The sequence below is a fragment of the Vigna unguiculata genome, chromosome 8, assembly GCF_037176805.1.
Source record: "Vigna unguiculata cultivar grain cowpea cultivar isolate G323 ecotype 2 chromosome 8, ASM3717680v1, whole genome shotgun sequence".
Lineage (NCBI taxonomy): Eukaryota > Viridiplantae > Streptophyta > Magnoliopsida > Fabales > Fabaceae > Vigna > Vigna unguiculata.
In genome coordinates this window covers 30,338,248-30,358,741 of record NC_140799.1, presented here as the reverse complement: position 1 = coordinate 30,358,741, position 20,494 = coordinate 30,338,248, and the positions used below count along the sequence as shown (strand labels likewise).

Genomic DNA, 20,494 nt, shown 5'->3' with positions numbered 1-20,494 from the left:
ATTTTCTATTAACAACTTTTAAACCATTTTAAATAAAGTTCAATGTAAAATATTAATTAAATGAACTTAATTTGGTTAAAAATATTTACTTGAAATATCAATTTTGATGGAAATATTTGTGTACATTTATATAGAAATTAAAATTGATTTCAATTTGGAGAGGGACAAAATTGCTCATTTTTACAAAAATTGGGACTAAATTGAGACAAATTAAAATAAAGGAACCAAATTGAGACTAAGGAAATGACACGTTATTGACTCGTGTCACTGTCACTGCCACATCACTCTGTCATTGTCACGTGGCACGATGACATATTGACACGTGGCAATTTTTTGAATTTTTTTAAAAAAATTCAAAATAAAAAATTCAAAAAAAAAATAATAAAAAAATTCAAAAAATCGAGGAACTGACACGTGGCACTCCCTCTAACGACGTCAACCTTGACTTATCGGAAAGGGCAAACGTGAGACGTTTCAACAAAAAAATGGACCATTTTGAGATTTTCAAAAATTTGGATACCATTTTGAGATATTGACTCCAAAATGGGGACCAAAGGCATAATTAAACCTAAAAAAAATAGAGGGACCAAATTAAAATTTTGCTAAGAAAAAGGAGACCAAAGGTATAATTAAACCAATATTATTTTAACATAATAAAATTAAATATAAATAAAATATTATAATAAAATAATAATTTATGAAAAATGTATGAGAAAGATGGAAGTGTCAAATTACCATGATCGTAGTTATAATTATAAGTATTTTGTGTTATATATCTTATATAAAAATGTTAAAGATCTCTAATTCATTATCAATTTCATCTTATAAGTCGGTTATGTGAAAATGAATTAGATTTAAAATTCATTTTTTAGCATGGTACTAAAATCATTTAAAAGCTTATCCTAGTTAGAGTATTGTATGAATCTATGACAACATCATTGATAGTATTTGATGTAATATTTCTTGTATAAAAATGTTAGAGATCAATTTCACATTGATTAGAAATAAAGACAAATTTATCGTATATAAGTATATGTAAGCCTTGTCTTACAAGTTGATTTGAGTAGCAAGGAATGTCAACTACAAAGATGAGAAAGAGATATTTCTCACTCTTGAAAATGATATGGATTACTTAACAAGTATCACTACAAGAAAACATAAATTTAGCTTCCAAATATTAACATCAGCCAAACTGTGACATTATTATGTCAACATAGTCGACTTTAATATGACAAAAGATTAAATTTTTAAGAAATAAATATTTATGTTGGCTTAATGGACGCTAACTAAAATAAATATTAAAATATATAAAGTTAGAGTCGACATAGCAAACATTGACCTTATTTATTTTTAATGGTTATATTTATTAAAGTTAGCATCAACTAAACCTTAAACCCTAAACATTAGAAGAAAAAGTGATATTACCTATAAAAAAAAATCCTTAGCTAACACAAAATTCGTAGGTAAGACAAATTTACACAAATAAAAATTCGTAGGTAAAATAGTCGTAACTAAATTACCTACCCATATATTCATAGATAATTATCTACCGATATATCCGTAGGTAATTTACTTACCGATATATCCGTAGATAATTACCTATCGATATATTCGTAGGTAATACCTACTATTACAGGTTAGGTTTTATCATATTGATTTTTTCCTATCTTATCAATCCTGGACATTAGAATTTGTCATAAAATTCAAAATAGCACTGACGCAAATACAGACTATTTATATTATATAATAAAGTTAAAAAAGTTTAGTAATCCAAATATTTATCCAACCATTTTAATGTACATCCAAGTTCCAACCATATATAACAAAAATCCCTAACCAATGCCTATTCCTTATTTCTCCTCCTTAATAGCATATAAAAGAGTGCATTGTGAGACACTACAAACAGTACAAAATCTTGTTATCATAAAATCTAACCATCTTGATAAAATAAAATTCTAAACTACAGTACAAAAGTTTTTATCATTCTTATTCTTCTTCATCACGAGCTTCATCAAACAACCTACAAAATAAAATAAAGTGTCACTTTATAAATTCTAGAACATTTATAAACATTAGTGAATCATTCTACACAGTCACACAATAATAGATGTATTAACAATATTTTTTAGTTCCATAGTTTAGGCATGCATACTTTCTTTAAGGAGGACGTATCCCATGTAAATATAATATGAAAAAAATTAAACGAGAACTAAAAGAATATTTTAAACTACACTGCTACTTTTCAAATGTTCACAATTTTATGTACGTATCATGGGACCTACCACACCATGCATGCTTCCATTCATATAAGTGGATCTTAGATGAAGTGCACATGCCTTTATTTGAAAAATGTGGTCCCTACATACACATACATTCTACAAATAAGAGAAAACATAATACTATCTAAATACACTTGACCAAATAATGTACGGTAAACATTCCCTTAAGTTCGCATCCTATTTAAATCCGTATTTAGAAAGGAAAATTTCTCGGATCAATAATTTTGTGACTACATTAAAAAAATCATGTAGAGTAATTTGACTTATTATTATTATGATACATTTTGTTTATATATGAATAAATAAAATAACAAATTTCTCCTATAACATATCTCTTATATCTATCATATATATCTCATATTTTTGTAATCCCTACAAATCCTCAACACTCATACGATTTCATATTATAATATGACTCTTAAAAATTTCATAAATTTGCATTCCAATTAAGTTTGTATCAAATTTTCGATATCAAAATGTAAACTTAAATGAATTTTTATTATATCGTAATCGAACATTACAATACACATTTATTACAAAACGAGGGCCCACACAAGCATTCCTCTAATATTGATTACTTTCTTTACAAAATAATAGTAATTTATATATATCTATATATATATATATATATATATATAATATAATATAATATAATATAATATAAAAATGGAACTCTAGAATAGGCATACACACAAAAGCTCTCATCAATAAAAATGAACCATTGGATCCTTGAACTCCTATATCAGCTGCTTACTATACTCAAGAAATATGTGTTTGACTTGTCAAAAAAGGACTACAAAAGTGGCTAGCCATTAATCATTTAAATAGTAGAGAGAAATTAGTAAGAAAATCCAAAGGATGAATGCCTAGTGGATTGAGGATAGAGATGAAAGTTAGCTTGTGCATTTTCCAACTAAAAGGCATCTAGAGGCAACCAGCTATATATTGAAATATCCCATGGGAAATCTAGTCAAAGGAATTATTTAAGGGTTTGCAAATTCTAATTGGGCTAGACCTAGATCAACTAATGTTGGTAAACTAATGGGAATAAGCTATAGCACAAGCATGAAGTCATGGGGAAACCTTGTTACATGGATAAGCAAAATAATATCTCCATTGTGGTAGGGAGAAGTACAAATGCTAAGTTTGTGGCAATCATAAAATGTTTATGACCATTTATTTGGATTGAAAAGCTCTAAAAGACCTAAAATTCTCTAGAAAAAGGTCTATGAAGCTATGTAGTAACAGTGAATCAACAAGAAGCATGTTGAAATTGATAGCAATCATATCAGATATGAAACTATTTTTATAGGTATCGAACTATCATTTTCTTCCATATTTCAATAGGGTCGCATGATGCATGAGGACCTACCAAAGTCTTGTCAACATTCAAGTTTGAATTCGTATTTGGTAAGCTAGGAATGATTAACATCTATTCACCAGGTTGAGGGGCAATGTTGGAGAGGATATTAGTCATCATAGGAGGTGGCACTAAATGCCAGTAGTTGTAAATGTTGTATGTTTATGGTAATTTCTGAATTGTATCCTAATTGATGATTGTAACTTCAAAAATAATCTCCTATCCATAATTAGGGTAGCTTTAGCCTATTTAGTGTAAATTAGGTATTCTATTATAATAGCAAATAGATTTCTTTCTAAAGTCTCTTTGTTCACTAACTTTACAAACTCAAATTTAAATCACTAGTTATTTGTAAATTTTCTCGTAAGAGGTGTGTGCTCCAATGCTAGAGCCACTTACCTATAATTTATTTGTTTCTTCATCCATCATTTAAAATTCAAAGTGACAACAAAAATTGCAGAGAAGAGAAGATTCTAACACGTCCACCATTTTCTCTCTCTCCCTAACGGCCTGATATATTACTTATCTTGGGCCTTGAGCCTCTCCTGATACTCATCCCTACGTCTTTCTCACCCCCTTTTTAGGTAATGACTCTTTTGTAGTTTGCAGTTTTGTTACATTCTTTTTATGAACACAACACAAACAAAAAAATATTTCTCAGTCATCTTTATAACGAAATTACCATCCACACAAGCATAGCAGATGAAATGAGGGTTCTCATTGTCTGATGCCTGCATTATAAGCAAAAACTTTATAAGACAAGAAAGGAAAAAATTAGAAAAAAATAATTTCGTCGTTGCAAGGCAGAGAAGGCTATTATCTATATTTACAATGCTATCTGTTTTGTCTCATGCTATGACAACATTCTGATAGTTATATCTCCTAAAACATCAGTAAAAATTGCAAAATCATCCACCGAAAGAGCTATTAGTACTAAGCACTTTATATTGATGGGTCATGTTGTTTAGGATATAATTTCCATACCTTTTGTTCCATCCACACACAAAATTAAATGGAAAGATGATTTAAGCATTTCTTCACACTAAAAACAACAAAAGCAATAATAGCTAAATAAGATTTATTCACTTGACCATTCTTGAACTTACTTTTCTTGAATCCATTAACAAGTTATAAGCGATGATCAAACTCTATTTCTTATCAGCTTCCTCGTGCATAAACTCAAGATACTCGTCTCCTCTAAAATCCTATTTTTAAGTCTTATTGTCTTCAAAATGAAAAATAAAAGTAGCATTAACATTGTACTTGACTTCAACTCAACCATTAAAATATCATTAAACCTTATACTTCTCCAAGAATGAAGGGGCATAACTTTTTTAGAACCCAAGAACTTAGCTAGAGTAATCTTGCAGGTCAATAATTTTAGCCTGAACACAAACCAAATAAGAAAAATAACTATTGAAATAACTTTACACACATTTACAAATAATTTGTAAACCAATACAAAAAAAAAACAATTTACTTCACTATAATGAGTGAAGTATTTGAAATTTACTTACTATAGTGAGTGAATCATTTGAAATCAATAGACTAAATGGTAAATAGCCAAACAATGATGTGAAGCGCAAGGAGCACAATTAAACTATCGTTGCATCCAAAAAATTTAGGCTAGAAAGAACAATCGAAAGCCACACACTATAAAGAATGGCAAAAGGCCAAACGTCAAGATGCCAAAATAATTGCTTCTTCCTAAGCAAAGTGATGCAGTCCATCACCTTTCCGCCAGAGTAGTTAGGGTTTGGAATTAGATTGGCTAGGTTTTGATTCTTAGATGTTGATGTCACACATGGATCTGCACCAAACTAGGCATGAGGAAGTTTGGTTCTTGGATTCAGGATGTAGCAACCACATGATAGGAAACAAAGGTTGGTTTCTAGTCCAGAAGAAGGTTTCTACCAAAACTGTGAAATTGGGAAATGACATGACAATGAAAGTGGTAGCAAAAGGAAGTGTAAGGATGCAAGTTGACGGGGTTACTCAAATAATTTCAAATGTTTACTTTGTTCCTGAGCTTAAGAATAATCTTCTTAACTTAGGACAACTTCAAGAAATAGGATTGACAATCTTGATTCAGAATAGGACATGTAAAGTATTTCACTATGGGAAGGGTATAATCATGCAAACTAATATGAGTAGAAATAGAATGTTTTATGTATTAGTTATTGCAACACCAAAGAAGACCATGTGTCTACAAACAGAGATAGAGATAGAGAAGGAAACTCATTTGTGGAATTGCCGATTTGGGCACCTTAATCACAAGGGACTCAACACACTTTCAAAAAACCAGTCGGCTCATCAAATATGAAGCTACCAAAGAAGATTTACACCACTTACTTGATTGGAAAACAACATAGAAGATCAATCCCAAAAAGGAGCACGTGGAGAGCCTCAAAGAAACTACAACTAGTGCATGCTGACATATGCGGTCCTCTCAAGCCTTCCTCAAACAGCAACAAAAGGTATATCTTAACCTTCATAGATGACCTTTCACGTAAAGCTTGGATTTATTTTTTACGTGAGAAATCTGAAGCATTCCAAAACTTCAAGAACTACAAAATTAGCGTTGAAAAAGAAGTTGACGGGCACATTGCTTGCTTGAGAATGGATAGAGGTGGTGAATTCACTTCACATGAGTTTGAAGAATTCTGCAAAATCCACGACATCAGAAGGCATTAATAACTGCTTATACCCCGCAGCAAAATAGAGTTGCTGAGAGGAAAAATAGAATGATCATGAATGGTGTGAGGGTTGTATTAAACGAAAGGCAAGTTCGAAAGGTATTTTGGCTAGAGGCGGTGAAATGGTGTGTGCATGTCCAAAATCGAAGTCCAACTTCAGCGGTAGAAAATACAATTCCTGAAGAAGCATGGAGCAATGTGAGGCCTACGGTAGTATATTTTTGAGTCTTTGGTTGTGTGGCTCATGTTCATATACCAGATCAAAGAAGAACCAAGCTTGAAGATAAGAGTAAGATATATGTTTTCTTTGGAATTAGTGATGAATGAAAAGCCTATAGATTATTTGACCCTGTTTCCAAGAAAATCATTGTAAGCAAAGATGTGGTGTTCGAAGAAGCAAGAAGTTGTTAATATGTGAAAATGAAAGAGACATTCTTGAAGAAGAAGAAGAAGTTGAACAAGAAGAAGTTGAGCAAGAAGAAAATGAAGATAGTGATAGTGGCTCAAGATCACCTACAAGTGAGGAAAGCAACACTGATCAAGAAAGTTTAGTTCAAGGGAGGCCCATAAGAATTAGAAGAGAACCAATATGCATGACATATTATGTGATAGGGGCTGATTTGGTTGATTTAGCTATAGAAGAAGAAAATCTCATGATGTTCATAACTGAAAATGATCCATTCCCTTTCGAAGAAGCACATACAAGTATAAAAGGGCAAGAGGCAATGAAAGTTGAGATGAAAGTTATAGAGAAGAACAACACATGGGAGCTGAGAGGCCTACCAAAAGGTGTCAAACCAATTGGAGTCAAGTGGGTTTTTAGAACCAAGCTCAACGAATATGCAGAAGTAGAGAAGCATAAAGCAAGATTGGTGGCAAAAGGATATGCACAAATATTCGGACTAGACTACACTGAAGTTTTTGCACCAGTAGCTAAACTTGATACGGTACGTCTAATTCTTGCACTTGCAGCTCAACATGAGTGGGAAATATTTCAACATGTTGTAAAAAGTGCATTCCTTCATGGAGAACTTGAAGAAGAAGTTTTTATTGAACAACTGGAAGGATTTATCATAAGGGGAAATGAAGACAAGGTGTACAGATTGAAAAAGGCATTATATGGCCTTAAACAGGCACCAAGGGCGTGGTATAGCAAGATATAAGCATATTTTATGCATGAATGATTTGAAAAATGTTTTAGCGAGCACCCACTACTTACGAAGAAAGAAGGAGGTAACATACTTATTGTTAGTCTTTATGTAGATGATCTCATCTTTACTTGAGATAATAGGAATATGTGTGATAAATTCAAAAGCTCAAGGATGAGAGAATTTGATATGTCTGACTTGAGAAGGATGAAATATTTTCTGGGAATTAAGGTTATACAAAATGAAGCTGGAATTTTTATCTGCCAAAGAAGATATGCTCGAGAAGTCCTTAAAAGATTTGGCATGGAAAACAGCAACTATGTGAAAAATCCCATTGTTCCTAGAACACGGTTATCAAAAGATGAGACAAGAGATGAAGTAGAAGCCACCATGTTTAAACAAGCAGTTGGAAGTCTTATGTATCTCACAACATATACATATATCACAAACACACCAAAGGAAATCCATCCTTTGAGTCCATACCACATGGTCACTACCATGTCAACTGTGTTCTACGTCTTCTGGTGAGTATCTCAAGTTGTCTTGCAACCACAACTGGTAAAGCACGTGGGGGAAACCATGCTACTGACCACACTCCGTAATGCCAAGTGGAGTTCCTAATATGAATAGCATTTTTAAAGTCCCAAGACTACCAAACTCGTTAGTTTAATACTAAGGAGGGCAATCTAACTAGACCATCCGTACACGCCACGACGTGCACACTCATACTGGCAACACTCGCCAACCCGAGCCATAACTCAAGAGTTCCTTGTGTTCATCCGTCATCTTGAGTCACAACTTAAGAGATGTCATTCCGAGCCACAACTCAAGGAATGCCACATGCTTAACCCCTATCCAAAGTCACAACTCAAGGGATACGTTCTGAGCCACAACTCAAGGAACACCAGCAAGCCGACCTTTGAGGTATCACCAAAGCTTTGTAGATCACGCACATCAACATAATCAAAGTTGCTATCACTGGGTTATCACCTAGCGCTGCTCTAGAGCCGCCAAGCGAAACCTACTTCCAAACCGCTTGGCGGTGGACACGTATCGCCAAACGCCAAGCGCCTCTACACTCACTACCCCTACAACTTTCACTTGGTGGAACGATCTCTGCCACTAGGTGCCACGCGTGCCCAAAGCTACTGTAAGTGTAGCTATCGCCTGGCGGTCCAAACTCCACTGCCAGGCGCCTGTACAACAAATTGTACTAGTTTGGCCTCTCAGATGTGATCCCAGTCCATTCTCAACCCCTCCAAGATGCATCACCTAATTACCAGTCACATAATTTCCATTTGTTGGTCATAAATTCTGATTTCTTATGTCTTGCTGTCATAAACATACTCATGGGTAAATTTATTCTTTTGACCATACCAATTACTTAGAACCCATTAAGTGCAACCCATATTATTCAACTTTAGGCCACAATCACAACCTAAGGACCTATCACAGTGTCCAATAACAACATTTCCCACTCTCTTAAGACCAACCTACCAATTATACCTTATCTTAGTATTACAACAATTCTTTCACTTATGCAATCCCACCTTGCAACCTAACTCGTGCATCTTCATTGACATTCAAGTTCGTAATTGTATTATGCATTACAATTCAACAAGACCTTAATTTAATGATGCCTTACTACAGAGTTGGTATTTCAATGTTTCTTTTATTCCCAATTAACCCTCAAATTGGTTCTTGCTACTAAATCATTAAGGACCTATGGCAGGCCTCTATCCAATGACCCCAAGTTGGTGTTCTAGGTACATTTTACTACCACAAAACTCCAAATTCACTACTGCACTCAAGAGCCACGCAAAATGCCTTATCCCTACGTTGGCGCCTGGCAGCACCTAGCCTGCCGCTAGGCGGTGCATCAGTTCTGGGAAGCCTAGAATTCTACACTGTACTTGCGAGAATTCCAACTTCCTCTTTTCGCACCGTTCTCTCAAATTTTACATCTAATGCACTTTTATTTAACTCTTATGGGTACTATTAATACATTATGCTTCCAATATCCTAAATTACATTACCTTTACTCACAAAATTTCCTCCAAAACCTAAAATCCCCAAAATATTCAACCCTAGAACGAGAATATGTCGTGATCATCCAAATTTTTCATTATCAGCTCATGTTTTCATAATTATTCACTTTCATTTATTCAAATAATGGTCTAACCACCTTTTTTTTCCTTTGATTAAAAAATCACCCAGAACACAGAAAATCCAAGAATCGAGCCAAAACAGCTCGCGTAGCCTGACGGTAGTTAATCACCACTAGGCAGTTCAAACAAAAACTCAGAAAACTAGGTTGTGGACATGCGTCACTTGGCGGTCAGGGTCATGCCGCCAGGCGGTACCTCTTCAGGAACCCAAAATTTCACACAGACAATATGAGTCGCCTAGCGGCAGTTCATCGCCCATTAGGCGATTTCTGGAAATTTTCAGAAACACAAAATTTAAACATAACATAAGGAGTTCATGTATAATCATAATATATTTGTCATGCAATTCATCCTTAAACGTAAAAATTAACGAGTAAAGCTTTTCTAACCTGGTTGACTTTGCTTAAAAATGGACTTTTTTAAGTTTCTTCTTGATCACCAATGACTTCCCTTGGCTCTATCCCAATTTAGCTCCTTGCTTCACTTAATCCTCACAACACACTCTCCAATTTCGTACTCCTCCCAATATGCAACAATGACAACCACAAAAGCACTCTCTCTTCCTCAATTAAGTTCTTAATTACGTGTTAATGACGATAAAACGAAAATTGGCATTAAAAATTGTTGTAATTATTATTCAAGGTCCATTATGGGTTGTTTTTCCAGCCCCTCTTGGCTGCCCATGGTCAACTAGGGTTTTCCTTGCCTTTTCACATTCATGCTAAAACTAATTTGGCAAAAGGAAAGTAAATTCGTATCTACCAAGGTTCGAACCTATAACTATATCAATGTTAATTCAATGCACAACCATTCAACCCATTCATGTTTTGTGATAATTCCTATAACTATAGGATTATATTATCACTCATCATGATCTAGCACATTATTAAAATAATAAATTAAATAACACACAATTAGCATACATAGGACTTGAACCCAAGTCCCCTCACAATAACAAGTACTCTCAACCATTTGAGCTAGTACTTTTCCACATCATACATGTTAGAATTAAATGCCATAAAGGCTTTTACGGGTCTTACAGGCCAGATTTTATGTATGGAGTAAGCTTAATTAGTAGGTTCATGGGAAATCCAAAGTCATCTCATTGTCTTGCAGCAAAAAGGATTTTCAAGTATATAAAAGGCACCATTGATTTTGGTATACTATACAAAAAAGATAGCAGAAATGCAGGTCTTGTATCTTATACAAATAACAACTATGTTGGAGATTGAGATGATCGGAAGAGCACTTCAGGTTTTGTTTTTATTATGGGATCTAGAACAATTTCATGGATTTCAAAAAAAAAAAAATAGTAGTGAGTCTCTCAACCATAGAAGCTGAATATATTGTTGTTGCACTTTGTGTTTGTCATTGTGTTTGGTTTAGGAGAATCTTGGAACAACTTGGAGCTGTAGAAAGAGGATGTTCGGAGATTCATTATGACAACAACTCCACAATTCAGTTGTCCAAAAATTCTTTTTTCCATGGACAATGCAAGCATATTGGAGTAAGATTTCATTTTCTCAAGGACTTGGTCAATGATGGAACTATGAAGCTGAGGTTTTGTAGCTCTGAGAAATAGATTGCTGACATAATGACAAAGCCTCTCAAATTGGAGAAATTTATGAAATTCCGTAGGATGCTTGGAGTAATTAACGGAGCTGAAGTTTAAGCTCAATGCCAAATCAGATGCATTAGCTTAAGGGAGGGATTGATAGTCAATTAGTTATTATTTGTTATTTTGTTATTCACGTTCTTAATAAACTTGATTCTTTAGAGTCAGTTTCTATTTCTCGTATATGCGTGCCATGAAATGTGGCTTTTCTGTTTTGCTTCATTACGTGTAAAAGGCTATAAAAGCCACCTGCTACTACTCATTTTAAATAATAAGAGTTATCCATTCCTCTTCAATTCACGTTTTCTCTTTAGTTCTTAAATTAGATTTGACAAAAAAGGTTTGATTCAACACCTCACTTTCACGACGATTTCGTCTCCATTTGTGAGCGACCGACTATTCTCAGGTGCTTGAAATATGAGAAAGCTTCCCTTCAGGTACTTGGGGAAATCCAACAATACAATACCCAATTACAAGGAATGCAAAAATTTAAGGAAAATAATCAAATCCAAAATGGAAGTGTTAGAGGGAATGAAAATGGAAATGGAGAAGAAACCTAACCTTTTTTTATGAAAGCAAAGTTAATTGGAGTCTAATTCGTAGTGATCCGATAAGGCGGGGTTGACATGCAGCAGTGTAGGTAGAGTGGTATAGCAAGGCCAAAGTGCAAGTGGAGCAAGTGTAGCAAGAGTGATGTGCGAGTTAAGCATAGGGTTTAGAAAAACGAAAGGAGGGAAATACTAGAAAGATGCGAGTTAATTATAGGTAACGTTCAATTTACCTACTAATTATAATCAATAGATAATATTCGTATGTAATTTTTATATTGCCTACGAATTATAATTAATAGATAATTTTTGTATGTAATGTTTAATTTATCTACGAATTTCTATCTATAAGTAATAATCGGTAGGTGAATTGTGATTTTTTTGTACCAATCATATAAAAACTAAAATAAATATTAAAAATAAATAAGGTTAGTGTCACCTTAGATGCTTGGCTGACACTAAACTTATTTATTTTCCATGTTTATATTTATTTTAGTGTTAGTTAAATGATTTAATCATAAAAGATTAAAAAAAGGATTACTTGGCTTAATTGGCGCTAATCTCATTTATTTTTAATATTTATGCGTTCCTCGCATTGAATATGGACCATTTTTAATCTAAAGGATTACTTCTCACTCATAATTTTCTTCTATATCTTCCTATATAAATCTCATAACACCCATCTTTTTCATTAATAAATGTCCTCACACTCATATCTTTCATGCACACACATCTCTTTCACCCCCACATTCATTTCCTTTATCCACTCTTATCTTTGTCATCCACAATCATCTTTTTTTCATCTGTACACATCTCCTTCATCTACATTTTTTTTCTCATTCTCTCCATTAACATTTTTCTCTTCATCTCCTTCATTCATTTATACTCATCTCCTTAATCCATTTTTATTAATTGTTTATTTTTTTTCTTTACATTATTTGAAAATGGAGGTAATGTATGATTTTTTTTAAGTTACTGTCATTACCATTGTCTTAACCGATGCTAAATTAAATAAACCTTAGGGTTAAATATGTTTTTAATCCCTTAATTTTAGCAAAAATAGGATATAGTCCCTCTTCAAAAATTTGGCCCAATTTAGTCTCTCAACTTCAGAAAATGCGTGGATTTAGTCTTTTTAACCAAATTTTGTTAAGTTTATTTAACGTTTTAAATGTTTTTCATGATAACATTTTAGTTGTTTACACAATTGACATATTTTTGCTTCAATGTTAGCTAAGAAACAACTAAAATGCTATCATGAAGTGTGTTTGATAGTTGAGAAACCCTAAAGGGAATGAGGGGGAGTGTGATCATTAGGTGAATTACTCCTAAGAGTGACTCTTGGTGATACTTTGAAAGGGGACTTGACATGTTTTTATTTGTCTTTTCCCTTCAAAAAATGACTATACTAGTTATTGTGTGAGTAACTTTTTGCCCCATCTTTTCTTTACAATCAGGCTTCAATTTTTTCAAGATGCAAAACATTTCCTAAAGAGGAGTACTCATACAACTCTACTATGTCTTGAATATCCTTCCTTAAGTCACTCATAAACCTAGCTACCTTAACCTCATTTGTTCCATCATGCAAACCAGTCTTCATTAAGAAAGACTTTAGCAATTTAAAGTATTCATTCACACACATGCCTCCTTGTTGGAGAATTTGAAGCTTTAAAAGGATTTCACTCCTATAGTAGGAAAGAACAAGTCTAGTGTACATGTAATATTTAATGTCCATCCAAGAAGATGTGGGTGGCTCTAAGTGATTATCCATACAAACTTTATGTAACTAAGTTTTGGCATATCCCTCAAACTCAACCACAACTAAATCTAATTGTTTTTTATCCTCTAATGTATTAATGCTAAAAATTTGGGATACTTTGGCCTCCCACTCCAAGTAGACATCTGGATCATTATACCCATGAAACTTAGGGATCTTGATAAAAATTTGGTTTCCTTGGAGGTGTGTTGTGCCTAGTTTCTCTCCTTCCATAATATCTCCAATCTACTTGAGAGTTATATGGTGAATGTGAGGTCCTTTTTCTTTTTGCTTCTTTTGCTTCTCTCTCGACTTTATCCTTCCAATCCATGAATGGTTTCCCTCAAGCGTCTTTCACACTCCTTCCCTGACAGTTCAATTTCTTTGAGAAACTCCATTAGTGATGACTCTTGATTGAGTTGATTCATCAAGGATTTTCCCATGTTGGATGATGAAGAGTTTGACATTTTTACCTACACACACAAAAACCAAGACCACCAAGAAGTAAAATCAAGGTTAAGGTTAGCAAAAATAAAATAAAACAAATAAACTCTCAAAGTGTTTGGTTAGCTCACCAACTTCCAAGGGTAGGATGCACTCAAATTCTCAAGTCAAAGTTCAATCGTGTTCAAATACCTCAATTTCAAATTTTTGAAAAAGGGCAATCAAATGGAAATGTGCAAACCAAACATTCACACAAAAAGAAGTTGAAGGAAAAAAAACCACTAAGACAAAACTTAAATATCCTAAGACAAATAAGAAAAGTACAAAATAAGAATGTACACACTAAGGAAAGGAGATGTTGTAGATAAAACTTTAACAAGACCAAGAAAAGAAAAGCTCGAGTAAGGCTCAATAAAAATACTCAAACATGCAATAAGTATGTCAAAAAAAATTATAAAATTGCAACCAATTTTACAATTTTAATTATTGATCTTTTTGTCACTAAAGAGCTTTTTTTAGTGCCTTTTCCACTTCCAAGGTTAGCAAAATTAGGGTTATGGTGAGAACACTTCCTTGGACTTGGCTCCTCTTAAACCCTTTATTCTTCTAGAACGTGACAACCTTAAAAAGAGAGGTGCAACTAGAAACCCTACAAAACACAAGAACAATGTGTGTCTAGAATTTATTTGAAAGCTGAATAAAGTAAAAGAAGAAAGGTGAAGAAACTTTCCTTCTAAACATATTTATTTTTCTTAATTATTTTTACGGGTTAGTAGCTCATCATGTTTTATATGTATATATATATATATATAATATGTTCGTATGTGAGAACCGTGTCATGCACAAGACACGTTAGTTACTGCATTAATTTAACAACATGATCATTTTGAACCTTCAATCCAATACTCCAACCCGTTCGGCTAAAACAACACTTGCTTCCATCAAGTGAATTTATTAATCTTTTTGTCGTGTCCATTTTCAGCGACACATTCTTACACTAATTCCAAGCACATCAATCACAACAAAAACTAAAGGATGAAACAGAAGCAGGATTCAGATACAAGAACTGCATCATGGATGCTGCATAACTGATGGTAGGAGTTTGCTACGTTGATTTCAAATCCGAATACGCTCCAAGCAAGTATTTTTATCTAGCTCGTTGTTTTGCTGAAGCAGTATGTACTCTCTGTAAGTGATGGCACGATATAGCGCTGGATTATCATCTCCTACAAGCTCTGGTGCAGGACCCACTACGGTGTCAAGATTGGGTCCATGTGCAGTACCAACAGAAATTCTAGTGCCTTTTGTGTTCACCACAGCACGATGAATAATGCTCTTGTATTTCCCATTCGTCAGTATCTGCCACAAAAATTGCACACTCATTTATCAGGAAAACATTTTTATACCAGTTAAAAAAAAATTATACCAGTTCTCGAATCGAAATAAATACAAACAGACAGTATAAAAATTGTTGACTTTCTATACAGGTTTGAGAATCTATATAAAAAGTCAATCACTTTTTATACCAATTCTAGAACCACCACTTAAGAAGGAAAAAGTAATTCTGATAGCTGAAGAAGAAGGAATGGAATTTGTTTTACCTCCATGTGATCTCCAGTGTTGATGAGAAAGGAGTTGGGTATGGGGTTGATGGGAATCCACTTGCCCTTGTGTTGAATTTGAAGCCCTCCAAGGTGGTTTTGCTGCAGAAGAGTGAGAAGGCCATGGTCTGTGTGTGCAGGAAGACCCATTACAAGTTCAGGCTTAGGGCATGGTGGGTAATAGTTTATAACAAGCACTTGGCACCCCAATTCTACATTCATCCTTTTGTGTATGTAGTTTTCTTCAAGCCCTAAGCTCAGAGATATTCCTTTCAGCAACTCTTTAACCACTTCCTTACCCTTTCTGCTGTATTCCTCAAAAGCTTCCCTGCAAAATTCAAAGCCAAAATCAATTATTAGACACTAAAAAAAATATCAACAGTTAATATAAATCTAGATAAAAGTAAAAATATAGATTTATAGGTTATATAATGTATTAAATCAGGTGAATAGAATGAAAAAAATATATAATAAAAATGTGGACAACGTGAAGATGTATATTTATTCATTCAAATCCAAAAACGATGATTGAAAAGTAAAGTTTTCTTGTACAATCTGGTATGTGATCAAACCAAACAAATAAAAAGAAAAACAATTAACGCTAGAAATGTCTTAGGCACAAAAGATAAATGCTGACGAAACTGAAGTTTGCTAATTTCAATTTATTTTTCATAAACTTATTCAATAATTATTTCCCAAAAAGTTAACTTGTTTAGGTAATCCTTTTAAACTATTAACTTCTTTTTTTATATTTTTGAAAATACTTATTTCAAAATCTTAAAGCATTACATCTACCACGTGTATTACAAATTATAGAGCACGATTTAAAGGGTGAGACTCCCTTTCTTTTCATCTTTTGAATAAGAATCCCATTCTCTTCGTCTTCTTTCTATTGAGGTGTACATCTTTCACAACCACTTTATTTTTTTTGTTTTTTCCTTTACTTGTTTGAATCTATACGTGGAAAATGTTGACCATATAATAGTTAATAAGTAATATATCTATCAATAACGTAAAACTATTCTACAACAATTTCAATTACGAATAGTTATGCGTAATAAATTTATTAATTTTATAATATATATCTTTAAAAATGTACTAATGATTATTTCTAATTGATTTTCTATATAAAAAGCTATTAGAGGTAGAAACAAATGATTAGTAAAGTGATATTTATCACTAATATATGATACCTCGATTTGATCCTATAATAATGACTACTTTAAATATCACATCAATAATTAGAATTTGTTTGTTTGTTCTTAAAGTCCAAAATAGAAAATATATGGAATGATGTGGGTTGGTCCATGGCACAATTGTTTGTCTCCCATTAGGTTTTAGAATTTCTCTTGGTCCATGCGCTGTACTATGTGGTAACAATTGAGAGAGGTTTCATTAGTTTATTAAGTCCGAATTCCAATATACTTCTTTTTCTTTTCTTAAATTAAGATTTTCCAACGCAGAAACGCAATATGGCACCAAACTTTTAAAATTTGTTGTTTTTTACTGTTGGCATTACACTGGGTGGGGTTTGTTATGATGTTGGTTCTGCTTCATTTTCATAACTTTTTCTATCAAAAGGAGAGAGTATGTGTCTTCATGCAGAACAGGGCAGAACAGGGAAAGAAGTTTGTGATTACGACATATAGACGTGTGTGTACCGCGCAAAAGCTCGTCAACTACTTCAAAACTTTCTCATGAATGTGTTTTTTTCCTCTCATTTTTTATATTATAAAATTTTTTTATTTTTTTTAATTTGTAAATTTTTAATTAAATTTCTCTTAGAATTTTTTTGGTTTTATAAGTATTTAAAACTTTTATATTTTTTATTTAATTTATTTTCATTTAAATTTTTTTGTAAATTAGACGGTGTTAGTGTTATTTGTTTTTATGTGTTGAGATTATGTTATTAATATTTGTGATTAGTTTTTTTTAGTGTGTTGGATAACAATTTATTAGTAATGACGTGGATAGTTATCGTAATATGTATAAGTAATGACATAAGAATTATGAAACTTTTTAATGAAAACTATAAATGTTCGATGTCATATTTTATATTAACCACAATATAATTTTTATATTAACCTTACAACCTAACAAATTTTAACCTGTCGAGACAAATAAATAAAATGATAAATAAAATTGTTTCACTTAATCAATGAACAAAATAAACAATAAAAAATTAGTTGAAAATTATAAAAACTTTATATCCTCAAACAAAAAAATATTAACAAAAATTTAATTATAAATACTTAAATTGATATATATATATATATATATATATATATATATATATATATATATATTACTAGAATTAAGTCACAACTTATAAATACCCGATCTTCCTTCTATATCCATTTTCAATATTTAATAAAAATATTAAAACCAAAGACATTCGCATTAAAAAGAAAATAAGTGTATCCACTCACAAAGGACCGGATAATATTTTTGACTTTACCCAATCTTCGACAACCCACCAAAGAAGATAAACCTCGTAAACATTACATTTAACTAACAAAAAGTGTTACAAACTTTAGAGAAATACTTTTTGAGATAATTGATAAATATCATTTTATATAACTATTATATAATTAAATATCTTATTATTATTATTATTATTATTATTATTTGAATATAATATTTTATTATTAAAATGAGCTATTGGATAGACAGCTGTTTAAGAAAAAAAAAAGTGAGTTATCAACTAATTATTTTCTTCATTTAAACCAGTTGATAATGTGAGACTTATCTCATCTATTTGTATATTTATTGACTTAAAACAATAAAAGTTGTGGCTAAATGTTGTAATAATATGTTTATAGTCAAGGTTTTAATATGCAGTTATATTCACTGTCAATTTTCTTACATTATATAAATATGAAACAGAAATTTGCAACCAGATGCGATTAAAATTATATAATAAAATAAATATAATTTTTTTTTCTAATTCAATCATATAAAATCTGTAAGATAAGATTTGGGTCCATTTGTGATCTCAACATAGATTTTCTAACAAAATTATGTAAGATAAGATTTGGGTCCATTTGTCTCTGAAATGATTCTTAAAGTGTAGTTGCAGTTTTATACGACTTTAGGTAATAAGAAAAAAGAGTGGAGAGAAAGGTACCTAAGACCGGGAGGTTTAGAAGGAGCGTTCAAGTGAGGATGAACAAGACATTTGAGATAATCTCTCCAGAAAAGTGCCTTATCCACCATCAGATTGAAGCTTGTTCCATATCTTATTGGATCAAGTATCTTCTCTCCTGCGAACTCCATTTTTTCTTCCTTGCTCAGATCAAAGAACTTCTCACCCACCCTAACCATCTTCTCACTTAGTGTCTCCGGCACACCGTGATTCATCAGCTATATCAACCAGTTCAATGTTAACACAACAATAAAAGTTATATAGTGCATGCATGTCAAAGGAACAGGAAACTCCACTATGCACGTCCACAAGTTCAAATCTCAATCAAGGTTCTTTATATTGAGTTTTTTTTGTTGTTGTTCTCTACCGATTGATTGTGTTACTACTTTAAAAATCTTTTAATATATTTTAGAATTAAATATGTTTTTAGTTCCTAAAATTTTTATTGAAATTCATTTTTGTCCGAAATTTTGATATATTTTGGTCTTCAAACTTTAAACCTAAATAAATATACTTTTTTTAATCCAATCACGTTAAATTTTTTTTACATGTCAAATGCATTTTCCTTCACTGAAACAGAAATGTATTAAAAAAGGTAAACAACTCAAATGTTAACATGAAACGTTCAACATGTTAAAATGTTTAAATAATTGTGATAAAAGAAATATATACAAAAAGAAATATTTAAATTTGAGGACTAAAATATAAAAATTTTAAATAAAGACAAATTTTAATTTTAAATCAAAATTTAAGTATTAAAAACATATTTAATCCTATATTTTAAAATTTTAAAATCAGTGTCCATTATATATTTTACATAGACAATAAAGAAATAAGACAGAAAAATCTAACAAAAAATCTAAACTATGCATGTATGATGTAAAGTTTGAGATTAAATATATGAATACCATGAAGAAACCCCAATCACGACATGCATCTCCAAGTTGCTGGATTGCCTTGGAGCGTTCAATGGGATTGGAAGAGGTGAGTTGGAGAAAATCAATGGTTGGAATGCTCTCTGTCTCATAATTCAACAAGTTATCTTCAGGGGTTTTATGGCAAACGTAGTTGGAGGGAACAGACTTCATAGAACTCGATTCAACCAATTCCTTAACACTAAACATCTTTAATTTCCCCTCCAAGTGATTCTGCTCTTTCTGGATTTAGGTGACAGAATGCAGTGCTTTGAGTAAAACCTGCAACTTTGTGTGCTGTGTAGTTATATCAATTTTCGTATATGCAGGGCTTTATATATAGCCAACGAAAAGGAATTTTATATTTTTTATATAAATAGATTCATGATTATGGATTAGAATAACTTTAGTGCTAAATTATTCATTCCTAAGTGGCATGGACCATATAAATTTTTCAAGACCAGTAATAATTTCATGGATTGAATTTATGTGAAATAGTGATAGGTCAAGGCACGAAAAATGTGACCTATCATGTTTTTCTTTTGGTTGGCATGCGAGGTATCCATGTGGGAAGAAGCAAACATGAAAAGAAAACATCGTTAGCCAAGCAAAAACCAAAGACATTGAGCAATAAATTTCAAGTGATAGAAACAAATGCTTTTCCTTTCCTTAAGGGAACAAAAAAACGTGGAATAAGTCTTTATGCACGTGACATAGTCTATCAACTAACAAAATTGACATTTGACATTTACAAATAAAAAACCAACCAATTAAAAACTGAATAGATTAATTAAAACCTTAATATGTATTATTAAAATAG

The 20,494-nt window shown here is 32.2% G+C and overlaps 2 protein-coding genes across 2 annotated transcripts; one reads left to right on the top strand and one right to left on the bottom strand.

Moving 5' to 3' along the window:
- The first annotated feature begins 7,657 nt into the window (after window positions 1-7,657).
- LOC146884383 (uncharacterized) lies at window positions 7,658-11,233 on the top strand. Its single transcript, XM_085665962.1, has 2 exons — window positions 7,658-8,007; window positions 11,038-11,233. The coding sequence occupies exons 1-2, from the start codon at window positions 7,658-7,660 to the stop codon at window positions 11,231-11,233; spliced, it is 546 nt and encodes a 181-aa protein (XP_085522088.1).
- Window positions 11,234-14,935: 3,702 nt separating this feature from the next.
- LOC114193483 (2-oxoglutarate-dependent dioxygenase 19-like) lies at window positions 14,936-19,997 on the bottom strand. The gene is made up of 4 exons (XM_028083308.2): window positions 19,669-19,997; window positions 18,743-18,978; window positions 15,616-15,943; window positions 14,936-15,373 (listed from the first exon to the last, which is right to left on the bottom strand). Exons 1-4 carry the CDS (start codon window positions 19,882-19,884, stop codon window positions 15,131-15,133), a joined length of 1,023 nt encoding a protein of 340 aa, XP_027939109.1. The 5' UTR covers window positions 19,885-19,997; the 3' UTR covers window positions 14,936-15,130.
- Window positions 19,998-20,494: the final 497 nt, after the last annotated feature.